Source organism: Hyperolius riggenbachi, chromosome 2, assembly GCF_040937935.1.
Source record: "Hyperolius riggenbachi isolate aHypRig1 chromosome 2, aHypRig1.pri, whole genome shotgun sequence".
NCBI classification, from domain to species: Eukaryota; Metazoa; Chordata; class Amphibia; order Anura; family Hyperoliidae; genus Hyperolius; species Hyperolius riggenbachi.
The window spans coordinates 358,860,671-358,875,000 of record NC_090647.1 but is presented as its reverse complement, the minus strand read 5'-3'; the positions used below and the strand labels follow the sequence as shown (position 1 = coordinate 358,875,000).

General features: G+C 44.5%; 1 protein-coding gene across 2 annotated transcripts in view; it reads left to right on the top strand.

Annotated features, from left to right (window-relative positions):
* SYCP1 (synaptonemal complex protein 1) overlaps positions 1-14,330 on the top strand; it is a 228,512-nt gene that overhangs the window by 19,023 nt on the left and 195,159 nt on the right. For both annotated transcript variants that reach the window (XM_068269681.1, XM_068269680.1), the window contains exons 3-5: positions 2,398-2,434; positions 2,511-2,557; positions 11,373-11,537. In XM_068269681.1, coding sequence (XP_068125782.1) covers positions 2,398-2,434; positions 2,511-2,557; positions 11,373-11,537 — 249 coding nt within the window. The remainder of the gene's footprint in view (positions 1-2,397; positions 2,435-2,510; positions 2,558-11,372; positions 11,538-14,330) is intronic.

Sequence of the window (14,330 nt, the reverse complement as noted above, 5' to 3'; positions counted from 1 at the left end):
AACAGGCTTCCCCTGAATACCTTAGGTTGTGTGGCTTTTTAACCTCTTGGTTTTCTGTTTTGAAGATGTGCAGGAGCTAGTGGGGAAAATAACCTAAGCATGGCATGTGTAAAGTTTCTTGAAGTTCTTCTAAGCTGTGGCAATTAAATAGAATGTTAAGGAAGACTAATAGACAGATTTAGAGCAAGCAGAGACATTATAACAAAACATTTACATCTAAAGGAATATCTGGGATGCCTTTTCTATTGTAATGCCCTCACTGCACGGAACAGATTTTAACTCTCTCCTGCTTCTACTAACAGGTTTTTGTTAATGGGCTTCGGTAATTCACCAAACTTTTACCGTACCTGTGAACATTTTTATGAATTAGCACACAAAAGTCTAAAATACCGAATGCAGTATTTTCCTGACCAGATTTTTTTTCTGCACAGCCTTTTATAAATCGACCCCTATGAGTGCAGTTTCTGGGCCACAAATGACTGCTACCATATGTGTGTTAACTTTGCAGTGCCAGATAAGCTTCAATTCATGTTTATATATGCTGTAAGTGCATGGAATTGAGCTCTTATTTACCTTGGATTTGATTCTACTTTTGCCACATTTATTGACTTTGTACACATGAAGATTTTAAAGGATAACTGACCCGGATCAAACTTAAAATTGAGGACAGAGATGTGCTTGCAAGCAAGGTACATACCTCTGTGTATATATATATATATATATATATATATATCAGTTTTGCTCCCCCAATCCCCATAATGTCCATTTAAAGTCAATGGGAACTTGAAAAAAAAAATCAAACAGATACTTGCCTAAGGAGAGGGAAGGCCCTGGGTCCTATAGAGTCTTCCCGCTCTTCTTTCGGTCCTCTCGTTGCAGCGCTGGCTCCCCTGTTTGAATCCCTTGCCGGAGGAGGCTTTGGAAGTCTTCGGGGGATGAGTGCTCCAAAAGACGGATGGCTCTGTACTGCGCATGCGTGCAAGAGTGTTCTTGCACTGGTGCAGTACAGAGCCGCCCGTCTTTGAGAGCACTCGGGCTCCCGAAGACTTCCAAAACCTCTTTCAGTGGCAGAAAGTAGTAGTTGAGTAGAGCATTCAGGGACTGAAGGAGTGCTGACCCAGAATTTAGTATTTGGTCATTGTGTTAGGGGGATCTAAAGGTGGCCATTAACAATACAATCCCAACAAACAAGAACAGAATACGTGCTAAACACAGTAAAATATAAACAAGTAGATGCCATCCAAAGTTCGATTTTTTTTTTTTTTTTTTTTTGTTAGAACTTATCTTCATATATGGATCAAAAAACTTCAGCGCAGGCACAGTCCACCACAACACCAGATAATGGAAACTCTTACCAGAGATAAGAGACCTGAATCACAATATCTGCACAGGCTCAGAACAGATCAGTAGCTGGCAATCTCTCTGCTGGTCTTCTCCCCTCCTTTTCATACACAGAAATCCACTGCATATATTTCCAGAATATATGACATACGTTTTAAAATGAAATAGAGAATCACCTCTAAGTGTATACTTTGAAAAGATTTTTTTGTCATTTACACAGATATTGCACATAAGAAATAAGTATAAGACACTTACATATGGGCCCTTGTTACAGGGACCCAGCAGTTGTGAAGTGTATTCAAATACACAGGGTGCCGCCCACCACCATACGTCCACCTCGTCCAACCAGTTTCACTTTCAAAAAGCTTTGTCAAGGGCTGTAGATACCATCCCGCAGACGATCATTTCCAATGACTGTGGTAATTGATTGGAAGTTACCATTAATAGCTGAAAACCTGTTAACTAATCCCATCAGATCGATGTGATCAATCTGTTTTCAGACACCATTAGGCCAAATTTATGGGGGAGCCAATTAAACTATCTACATGGCAGATACATGTGAAAAGCAAGGCAGCCTGAGGCTTGTGAATAGCGTTGACATCAATTGCAATATGATCTTGCCCATACATTTTTTTTTTTTTAAAAACAATACTAGTAAGAATGACTGTGCCATTTACATGTCTGTAATGTGTAAGTATGCACTTAAAATTAAAAAAGAGTTCTATACATTTAATCTGCTTCATAATATGCATTATAGTATATACCGTATATTTTATATCACTGCACTGTATATTCTGTGCTGGATGCTATCAGTATTTCTTGTCACTGTCCTCTTCTCCCCTCTGACTTATTGGACTCAAGTTTGCTCTAATTTTCTCAATCCTTCCTTTACTGAAATGGTCAGTAAATTGCTGTATGATGTGGGAAATAATGGATTTGATAATTAAATAATGCAGGAGGGGTAAAATGATGCAATAGGCAAAATATGTATTTGTTTTTCTTTATTATTCACTGTATTAGGACTAATATTATTGGCCTGTTTTTGTTCCTGAACAGAACTTGAAATCTCCACTGGGAATTGAAAATGCACAAGGTACTAAGATTATTTAATTAGTAGTCGTATTATAGACTTTAGGTGTGCCAATATTCATATAAGTATTTTCCTACAGATCGCTTTCCCCATAAAGTATCACCTTTGCCTGTCATCGAGGAAGAGGTATGTGTGAGTTTAAATAAGTAATTAATGTATGTTTACATTGTCTAATTATTGCGTACATTTTGATTTACATAATTAAATCACAACTATGATTAAAGTTTAGACATTCCTTTGGCTGGAAGAACACTTGTCTGTGCGGAAGTTTTCTGCCATGTGCATTTCCGCTGTTTTCCTGCGTTTTCTTTTTCCGTTTGTGTTTTATGTGCGTTATTCCTGCTTTTACATTTTATAATATTTACAATTGAAAAGTGAAAAAAATACACAATCAGATTTTTTTTTTTTTCAAAATGCAAGCGGTTTATTTTTGATTTCCCATACAATTGCATTGAACTTGCTGTTCAATTTTAACCACTTAATTACTAGCTGACTTATAAAAAATGTCCTGCTAGAGCCTCTTAACGGCTCCAGGAGGTTTTTATACAGTACGCACGTGCGTTCTCCTGTGCGTGCACGTGCATTCCCGCACACGTGCACGTGAAAATAGTAAAAAAAAAAAAAAAACACCATAGAAAAAATACACCTTTATTTCCAAATAATATATCGTCAACATACTTTGTACTAGGGATATAATTTAAATTTTGTGATAACCAGGAAAAATAGGCAGATAAAATGTTTTCATTTTTTCCATGTTTTTCCCTTTAACATGCATAGAAAATAATTACTGAAAACAAATATCAACCCCAAAAAGCCCAATTGGTAGTTAAAAAAACAAGATATAGATCATTTAATTGCGATTAGTAGTGATTAAGCTATTGGCAAATGAAAGGGATGAGCACTGAAAGGTGAAAATTGCTCTTGTCCATTAGGGTAAAAACCACTTTGGGGTGAAGTGGTTAAAATTCACAAAATCGCATTGTGATTCGCACACCGATGCAATTTTTTTGCAACCCAAAGACTTATAATATGTGCACTTTGTGCTCCCTGCTTTTAACTGGCTGCTACTATATCAATTTCCATTTTGCATTGGCCCTGAAGTGTCAGCGAGAGATCTGTAATGGTTGGGTGTCGCAACTCAGATGTCTGATTATTTGGTGATCTGCAGAATCACCAATAATGCAGACGCTATACCTGATTATGTGTGATCTGCAGAATCACCAATAATACGGGTAAAGCAACACAAAGAGCTGAGCGTGTAGTGATTGGTGCAACCGTAACTTTAATAGTTTTGTGAGACCTCACCAGAGGGGCTGGTGAGGCACTTTCGGTACACTGACCGTGTAATAGGGTACAAGCTCCAGCAAGCTGGAGATACAATACTGAAGAGACTGAATCTCTCAAGGAGCGAGTGATTCAAAGTGTACTGCAGCCGAGTGATCACCCGAGGAGCGGGTGACTCAGACTGTACTGCAGCCTAGGAGCAGGAGATACAACAGTACTGCACTAAGGATCGCCTGAGAAGCAGGTGATTCAGACTGTACTGCAGCCTAGGAGCAGAAACGCAAACAGTACTACACTAAAGAAAAACTTCACCAGAGGAGCTGGTGAAGCTAGCACCTCACCAGTGGCGAGGGCCCACTGGTGAGTTTAGAATGGTCTGACAGGCAAGGTTCGGCAACAGAGAGGTAAGTATCGGTACAGAATCGTGAGGCAAGAGGGTAATCGGTAATCAGGCAGAGTTTCGGCAACAGAGAGGCAGATAGGCAGAAGTACAGAATCAGGAAGCGAGATCAGAGTCAGAGTTTAGCCAAGAGTCATACACAGGTAATCAGTACAATATAACAATATCCTAGTCTAGGTGTGAAGTCCTTGATATCAACACCTGGGTTCTAGTCTAAGGTCTGAGCGCTAACACACGAGGCATTCACGACAGCAGACAGCGCCAGACTGAATCCCGGAGGCTTAAGAAGCAGAGGAGACCTCACTGGCACGCCCCCCTGCACACAGCCAATCCTGGGCGCCGTGAGTCTCCTCTGAGATCAGCTGACCAGCAGGTCAGCTGATCGGCTTCCTCCCCGCATAAAGGTCCCGTCTGTGCGCGCGTCCGCGTGAGACGGTGACCTCCCTCCTAAACGAACGTTCCGTCTTCGGCGTCCTAGACGCCGGGAGGACGGGTGGTAGCATGGAGGCAGCTGCGGTGGCGCTGTTCGCCGCAGCTGCCCTGTTCATGACAGTACCCCCCCCCCCCCTTTAGGCGTGGACCCCAAACACGCACCACCCGGCCTATCTGGATGCGACCTATGAAAGTCCTCCCTGAGTTCCTCCGCGTGCATGCGAGAGAGTGGTACCCAAGATCTCTCCTCTGGACCATACCCTCGCCAGTGGACCAGATACTGCAAAGAGTTACGCACTCGCCGGGAATCCAAAATCTTTTCTCTATCTCGTATAGGGGGGGGGGGGGGGGGGGGTTGGTGGGAGTGGAATCCACATACACAGCAGGTTTCAAAAGTGATATGTGAAACGTCTTACCACCCCTGAAACTGGGTGGAAGCGATACCATATAAGTAACATCATTCACTTTTCTAGAAATAGGATAGGGCCCTATAAATTTGGGACCTAGTTTAACAGAGGGCTGCTTTAAGGACAGGTGTCGAGTGGAAATCCACACCAAATCTCCCGGTACGAACTTCCATTCCACGGAACGTCTCTTGTCGGCTTGCCTTTTTTGAACTGAAAAGGCTCTCTTTAAATTTCCCTTCACCTTTTTCCAGATGTCTCTCATGATCTCTGACCAGTGTTCCAGAGCTGGAAATGGTGACGTCACCACTGGCAGTGGTGAAAATTTGGGTGATCTCCCCGTGACAATCTGGAACGGGGAGAACCCTGAGGAGGCAGACCTCAAGTTATTGTGGGCAAACTCGGCATAGGGTAAAAACTTGACCCAGTCGGTTTGGGCATCAGCCACGTAACACCTGAGGAACTGCTCGAGGGCCTGATTTACCCTTTCGGTCTGACCATTGGTCTGTGGGTGGTAGCCGGAGGAAAACAATTACTTCATCCCCAATTGATGACAGAAGGCTTTCCAGAAGCGGGAAGTGAACTGGACTCCCCTATCTGACACCACATCCTGGGGAATCCCATGCAGCCTGAAGATGTGGAGTACGAACAGCTCTGCCAATTCCTGTGCAGAGGGGAGTCCGTTCAAGGGGATGAAGTGTGCCATCTTACTAAACCTGTCGACCACCACCCATATGACCGTTTTACCCTCAGAGAGAGGCAGTTCGCCCCCGAAATCCATGGACACATGGGTCCAAGGTTCCTCGGGCACTGGAAGAGCCTGTAAGGTGCCTGCAGGAGCTCGCCTAGAAGCTTTCCTCCTGGCACAAACGGCGCAGCTTCCCACGAATTCCTTACAATCAGAATCGATTGAGGGCCACCATACACTCCGACTTAATAATTCTTGGGTACGAGCCACTCCAGGGTGACCCGCACTTTTGTGGGCATGAAATGTCTGCAAGACCCTGAATCTAAGCTGGAGGGGAACAAAACGAACCCCCTCTGGTTTGCCTTCAGGGATTTCCTGTTGAAAAGGGGCCAACTCAGATGCCCAATTCAACTCAACCTCTTCTCCAGAGGGTTCCACATCCTGTTCAACGGCTTCAACTACTTGGGCTTCAGTAGCTGCAAGGGGAATCTGTTCTAGACAGTGGACATGGCAGTATGGAGACCAGCTTATTAACTGTCTGGTACTCCAATCAATGTCCGGGGGGTGCTTCTTCAACCACGGCATCCCCAGGATGACCGTGGATGTGGACATCTCTAATACCAAGAACTGCATTTGTTCCCTGTGCAGGGCCCCAATCTGGCACAACAGTAGAGGAGTCTGAGTGATGGTGAGTGGCAGAAGAGTCGTCCACAGCTGTAATCTTAATTTGCTCCCCCACAGGAACCAAAGGAAATCCAAATTGGTCAGCGAATTTTCTAGACATAACATTTACAGCGTTGGGTTTGATATTAAGCGCTACACAATCCTGCTCCTGAAGGAGGGAAATCCTCTCTATCACAAAAGTTCTTTTGTGTTGCCAAAATGGTTCTCACCACCACCACACCAAATATTGGAAAGGGACTCACCCTTTTCTAAGACCCCCAATTAGGTCTTAGTCTCGCCTTGGGGTTGTTCCCAGGTCACCCCCGACCTTATCGAACTGTGTCTTTAGAGGGCTAGGCCAATCCACAAGTGCTGACAGATAACCTCCAAATAAAAAATCTCACATAGCGTAATACTGTATGGCTTTAAAAGCCTTAAAAATTTATTGCACTTACAATTTTCTCCAGGTAAAAGACAGCATGAGTTTTTCAACGGGCTCTCCCCCGTATTGGTGGCCTCCGAAGGGCTCCCCAAATGTTGCTACTCGGTCTAGCTGCCGCGCGGTCAGCCTTCCGTGTAGTTTCCGCGTTTGCCCCGCTGTTAGCTCTGCACTCCACGCCGTCTCAGCGGACCCTGAATCTATAAAAGCCTGGGTAGTGTGAACCTGGTCCTCCCAGGTGATAATACATGGAAGCAGCACATGTTTATTATTTAGAGGTAAATCTGGATCGCCTAGGGTAGTACCTCCAGCCACTCCTAGGCGATAGAGTTTTCCGCCTTCTTAGGACAAGCAGAAACCATATGCCCTTTGTCGGCGCAATACAAACATAGTTTTTCTGCACGCCTTCTGTTTTTCTCCACTTCTGAGAGTTTGACCTGTCCAATTTGCATTGGCTCGTCAGCAAGTGGAGAGGAAGGCGTAGGATCTGAGAAAGTACAAGAAGAAAAGCTTCTTGAAGGCTTAGCCCGAGTTTGCTTTTGATAGCGAACTCGCCTATCAATCTTGATAGCCAAAGATATGGCCTCATCCAAAGTCTTGGGTTCTGGATGACCCAACATGAGATCAGACACAGCGTCAGACAATCCTGATAAAAAACAGTCTAAGAGTGCGTACTGCCCCCACCTGGCTGACACTGCCCATCTCCTGAACTCAGCAGCATAAACCTCAACTGGACTGTGTCCCTGCCTGAGGGTCTTTAACTTCCTTTCAGAAGTTACTGCTAAATCAGGATCGTCGTAAATTACGGCCATAGCTTAAAGAATTCCTCCACTGAGGTCAAGGCCTCATGCCCTGTAGGGAGACTATATGCCAAGGACTGGGAATCTCCAGACAACAAAGTCTTAATGAAAGTGACCCTCTGACCTTCTGTACCTGAAGAAACGGGTCGTAATTCAAAATACGATAAGCATCTATGCTTAACATTACGAAAATCCGAGCGATGCCCTGAGAACTTCTCAGGTGGGGGCACCCTCGGTTCGATCACAGGAGCAGGTGATACTCGAGTATTAGGGTCAAGTAAGCGGCTAACTGACTCAGTTAGTTGTTCAATCTGAGTCTGTTGCGGGTTAACTGTTTTAATAAGTTCATTAACAGTGGTGGCTAATACATCGACCCGTGTGCAGAGTGTCTCCATATTTTTTCTGGTCTGCTGTTCTGTAACGGTTGGGTGTCGCAACTCAGATGTCTGATTATTTGGTGATCTGCAGAATCACCAATAATGCAGACGCTATACCTGATTATGTGTGATCTGCAGAATCACCAATAATACGGGTATAGCAACACAAAAAGCTGAGCGTGTAGTGATTGGTGCAACCGTAACTTTAATAGTTTTGTGAGACCTCACCAGAGGGGCTGGTGAGGTACTTTCGGTACACTGACCGTGTAATAGGGTACAAGCTCCAGCAAGCTGGAGATACAATACTGAAGAGACTGAATCTCCCAAGGAGCGGGTGATTCAGAGTGTACTGCAGCCGAGTGATCACCCGAGGAGCGGGTGACTCAAACTGTACTGCAGCCTAGGAGCAGGAGATACAACAGTACTGCACTAAGGATCGCCTGAGAAGCAGGTGATTCAGACTGTACTGCAGCCTAGGAGCAGAAACGCAAACAGTACTACACTAAAGAAAAACTTCACCAGAGGAGCTGGTGAAGCTAGCACCTCACCAGTGGCGAGGGCCCGCTGGTGAGTTTAGAATGGTCTGACAGGCAAGGTTCGGCAACAGAGAGGTAAGTATCGGTACAGAATCGTGAGGCAAGAGGGTAATTGGTAATCAGGCAGAGTTTCAGCAACAGAGAGGCAGATAGGCAGAAGTACAGAATCAGGAAGCGAGATCAGAGTCAGAGTTTAGCCAAGAGTCATACACAGGTAATCAGTACAATATAACAATATCCTAGTCTAGGTGTGAAGTCCTTGATATCAACACCTGGGATCTAGTCTAAGGTCTGAGCGCTAACACACGAGGCATTCACGACAGCAGACAGCGCCAGACTGAATGCCGGAGGCTTAAGAAGCAGAGGAGACCTCACTGGCACTCCCCCCTGCGCACAGCCAATCCTGGGCGCCGTGAGTCTCCTCTGAGCAGCTGACCAGCAGGTCAGCTGATCGGCTTCCTCCCCGCATAAAGGTCCCGTCTGTGCGCGCGCGGAGACAGTGACCTCCCTCCTAAACGAACGTTCCGTCCTCGGCGTCCTAGACGCCGGTAGGGCAGGTGGCAGCATGGAGACAGCTGCGGCGGCGCTGTTCGCCGCAGCTGCCCTGTTCATGACAAGATCTAGATCATCTTGGCCAGGCGCAGAGGCAGGTGAATACTGCCATCTTGGGTTGTGGGGGGAATTAGAAGGATTGGAGCGCGCTCATATTTTGCAGGGGCTCCTGGGGAGCACTATTAAGTGGTGGGAGGCCTGTCAGCTGGCTCTAGTGCTCTGGTCAATTGCTTAGTTTGCCCCTATGGAAGCGCTGGACCTGAATTTCTTCCATCCCATGCTCACCCCCCCATCCCGCCCCCCGGTGGAAGGACAAGGCAGACAGGCCTAGCATGCCGAGAGGATTGGCGTACTGCAACTGACAGGACTGGCATTGTGGGACTGAAAGAACTGGCAAACTGCAACTGACTGGCATGATTTGTGTACTGGAACTGACAAGACAAGGCTGGAGGCTGAAGATCAACAAGCATGGACTGTAAGCAGATTGACTGACCAGGACAGGTGATGAACTGATAGTCTTACAAGGACATGCCCCTCCAGTCAGTGGTTACCCTGGACCAACTCAAAAATGTGGTATTCTGCCTGTAGAAACTGCTGTGGGTCCAGACTCAAGTAGTGAAGTGTAACATTATCACTGGAGATTTCAGGGAGCCCAGTGAGTAAATAAGGGAGGAAGGCTGAAGCCCTTGAAATTGTGAATAGGGTTTGAAGTAAATGCTACAAATTGTCATCTTAAAGGATCCCTAAATTGACTGAAAACATGAATTTAGGACTGAAAAGCAACAAAAAAGAGAATTGGCTCTTGGGTGCATGAAAATCAATAAACAACTTTATTAATGAATAAATACCAAAATCCTAAAACTAGACATATACACAATCTAAATACATAAACATTAAAAAAATATATATATATATCACAAAAACCCCGCCACAAGGGCCATTAGAGGCTCAAAATCTCCATCATGATGGAGATTTTGAGCCTCTAATGGCCCTTGTGGCGGGGTTTTTGTGATATATATATATTTTTAATGTTTATGTATTTAGATTGTGTATAGGTCTAGTTTTAGGATTTTGGTATTTATTCATTAATAAAGTTGTTTATTGATTTTCATGCACCCAAGAGCCAATTCTCTTTTTTGTTGCTTTTCATAATTATTGTTGGCAGGATGCATGAAATAAGTATTTTGACTATTATAATTATCTTTACTTAATTCATTTTTCCCAATCAATTCCGGGTTTCCTTTTCTGAGTAATCTACATAATAAATTTAGGACTTGGGCCTTCATTTTTACCTTTTTAGGAATTATGTAGAGATGTCTGTTGGCTACAGGGTCACCCGTTCACATGCTCTAACCACCGTTATTTCTGTGACTGGGATCCAGTCACCAGGAGGTGCCCGTGTTGTGAATATGCACATTCACATTGAGGGCTCTTTCACACTTGGACGTTGCGTTAGAGGGGACGTTAAGGTCGCATAACGTCCCCTAACGCAACACATGGTGGTGGTATTAGGAGGACGCTACATACAGCCGCGTTATGCGGCTCTTGATGCGTCCGTGATGCGTATTTTTTGATGCATGCGGCGGTGGAGACCACGTGATTGGAACACTCTGCATCACGTGGTCCTGCCAGCCATTCGCCGCGCAAAGCGGCCGCTCCAGGAAGTAAACAGCACGTCACACAGTGCAGTGAATATTAATTAGCCATGTGGCTTGCTACAATAGTGGACTCTCCCCTCCTCCTGTCCTGCACTGCGCATGTGCAAACAGTCTAACACGGCTAAAACCGAGTAGAACGCACAGCATGCTGCACTTTATTTGAACGTGTAGCGTTACCCTGTAACGCAATGTGGCCACTGTGAACAGCCCATTGATTTTACATTACTGTGAGTTGGGCTGCGTTACAGGCTGCTGTAACGTCAGCCTGTAACGTCCCACTGTGAAAGCAGCCTGATCATGCATGAGTTCACAAATTGGAAGTGCCCAGTATCCAGGAAAGAGTGCATTTGAACTGGCCATGCACAAGTTTACAAACTGAGTGTGCCCTGTAAAAGAAAACACTTACACACTTACTGGGCATACACGGTTTGTGAACTCACATATGCCCAGTTCGAATGCGCTGGCTCACAGCCAGTCCAGCAAGTTGGTAAAGATACCTCGCAGTTACAATTTGTTTTAAAGAGGCTATACTGTATTATGCATTACCTAAGCTGTTTACACAACTTGTTCCAGTTTATAAAATGGGGTTTAGCTTCACCATTCACATTTTTATTTTATACATTATTCAGTCATCTCAGCAGTCTACAACTGTAGCTTAATTAGTTTACAACAATTCATTTTAATAATTTAAAATTCTATATTCTACAGAACACAGAATCCATTCATCATCTGTATTCCAACCTCCGTGCAGAGGCTGAAAAAATTAAGAAATGGAAATCTGTTATAGAGCTTGAGATGAAGGAAAAAGAAGCAAAAATGCATGAAGAAAGAAAAATGGCAGATGCCCACCGAAAGGTCATAAGAGAATTACAAGTAAGTAGCTTATTTTCAAAGAATACCTGTGATAAAATGCAGTCAGAAGTTTTTCTTGTGTCTTTTCTTACTTGTAAACCAGAATCAGCCTTCTTATACAGGATCTTCTCAAAAAATTAGCATATTGTGATAAAGTTCATTATTTTCTGTAATGTACTGATAAACATTAGACTTTCATATATTTTAGATTCATTACACACAACTGAAGTAGTTCGAAGCCTTTTATTGTTTTAATATTGATGATTTTGGCATACAGCTCTTGAAAACCCAAAATTCCTATCTCAAAAAAATTAGCATATCACGAAAAAGTTCTCTAAACGAGCTATTAACCTAATCATCTGAATCAACTAATTAACTCTAAACACCTGCAAAATATTCCTGAGGCTTTTAAAACTACCAGCCTGGTTCATTACTCAAAACCGCAATCATGGGTAAGACTGCCGACCTGACTGCTGTCCAGAAGGCCATCATTGACACCCTCAAGCAAGAGGGTAAGACACAGAAAGAAATTTCTGAACGAATAGGCTGTTCCCAGAGTGCTGTATCAAGGCACCCTAGTGGGAAGTCTGCGGGAAGGAAAAAGTGTGGCAGAAAACGCTGCACAACGAGAAGAGGTGACCGGACCCTGAGGAAGATTATGGAGAAGGACCGATTCCAGACCTTAGGGGACTTGCGGAAGCAGTGGACTGAGTCTGGAGTAGAAACATCCTGAGCCATCGTGTACAGGTGTGTGCAGGAAATGGGCTACAGGTGCCGCATTCCCCAGGTCAAGCCACTTTTGAACCAGAAACAACGGCAGAAGCGCCTGACCTGGGCTACAGAGAAGCAGCACTGGACTTTTTTGCTCAGTGGTCCAAAGAACTTTTTTCGGATGAAAGCAACATTTGCACGTCATTCGGAAATCAAGGTGCAAGAGTCTGGAGGAAGACTGGGGAGAGGGAAATGCCAAAATGCCTGAAGTCCAGTGTCAAGTACAGGTCAGGCGCTTCTGCCGCTGTTTCTGGTTCAAAAGTGGCTTGACCTGGGGAATGCGGCACCTGTAGCCCATTTCCTGTACATGCCTGTACACGGTGGCTCTGGATTTTTCTACTCCAGACTCAGTCCACTGCTTCCACAGGTCCCCCAAGGTCTGGAATTGGTCCATCTCTACAATCTTCCGGTCCAGGTCCGGTCACCTCTTCTCATTGTGCAGCGTTTTCTGCCACACTTTTTCCTTCCCACAGACTTCCCACTAAGGTGCCTTGATACAGCACTCTGGGAACAGCCTATTCGTTCAGAAATTTCTTTTTGTGTCTTACCCTCTTGCTTGAGGGTGTCAATGATGGCCTTCTGGACAGCAGTCAGATCGGCAGTCTTACCCATGATTGCGGTTTTGAGTAATGCACCAGGCTGGGAGTTTTTAAAAGCCTCAGGAATCTTTTGCAGGTGTTTAGAGTTAATTAGTTGATTCAGATGATTAGGTTAATAGCTCGTTTAGAGAACCTTTTCATGATATGCTCATTTTTTGAGATAGGAATTTTGGGTTTTCATGAGCTGTATGCCAAAATCATCAATATTAAAACAATAAAAGGTTTTGAACTACTTCAGTTGTGTGTAATGAATCTAAAATATATGAAAGTCTAAAGTTTATCAGTACATTACAGAAAATAATGACCTTTATCACAATATGCTAATTTTTTTAGAAGATCCTGTAGTTAAGATGTAAGCACCATAGCTGAGTGAGCAGTTATTGCTTTTTGAGAGGAAGCAGACATCACAGGTTCATCTTATTGTTGAAGGAGGCAGTTAAATTCCAAGATGTCACCTCCCTCTCTAGATCCTAGGTTAAATCTCCTGTTTTGTGCTTTTCATCCAAAAGGAGGACAAGGACAATTCTAGTATCCTACTGCCTATTACCATGAACCTTTTTTCTGTGAATATATATTTATATACATATTTAAAGAGAACCTGAGGGAGGTATTTTAAATCCTAAGAGAACACAGAGGCATGTCCTTTGCACAAGGACATGCCTCCATGTCTCGCTATTGACGCCTCTAGTCCTCCTCGGGGTCTGCTGTGCCCTCCTGTAAAAAGCACAAGGCTAGCGACAATCTGCTTATCACTAGCCTTGTATTTACCTGCAGCCTGTCAATTAGTCAGTGCTCCCCCACCTCTGTCCCCGCCTTTGCCCACCTCTGTGAGCTTCCTCCAATCGGAAGCTAAGCTGCGACCCAGGAAGTACCTCCCAGGTCATGGCTTAGCTTCTGATTGGAGGAAGCTCACGGAGGCAGGCAGTGGCGGGGACAGAGGCGGGGGAGCACAGCAGACCCCGAGGAGGACTAGAGGCGTCAATAGCGAGACATGGAGGCATGACTAGGCATTAGCTGTATCATTTAATATTTCTGGAACATGGACAGCTCTAACTTTAGGCCCAGTTCAGATGAACAGCGCTCAAACAGTGAGTGAGGTGGCCCATCCCTTAGCGTCATGGGACACTGGTGTGAGCAGGCCCTGAGGCAGGGAACACACTTGACTGTTTTCGTACGCGTTTTCTGCACAGAAAAACTGAGAACTCATGTTAATCAATGGGCTAGTCCACACTTAATATGCTGTTCGCGCGTAGAAAAAAAACTGACATTCTGCATCCTGATTCTGCACATTTTGTCAGTTTTCTCTATCAATTACATCAGCTGCTGTGAAAAAAACGTGCGCGTTTTCCTGCATAGAAACACACTTGGTGTGCAGAAAAAGTATGCAGGAAAACGCGCGCAGAAAACTGAAAGACAAGTGTGTTCCCTGCCTCAATGTTTAAAT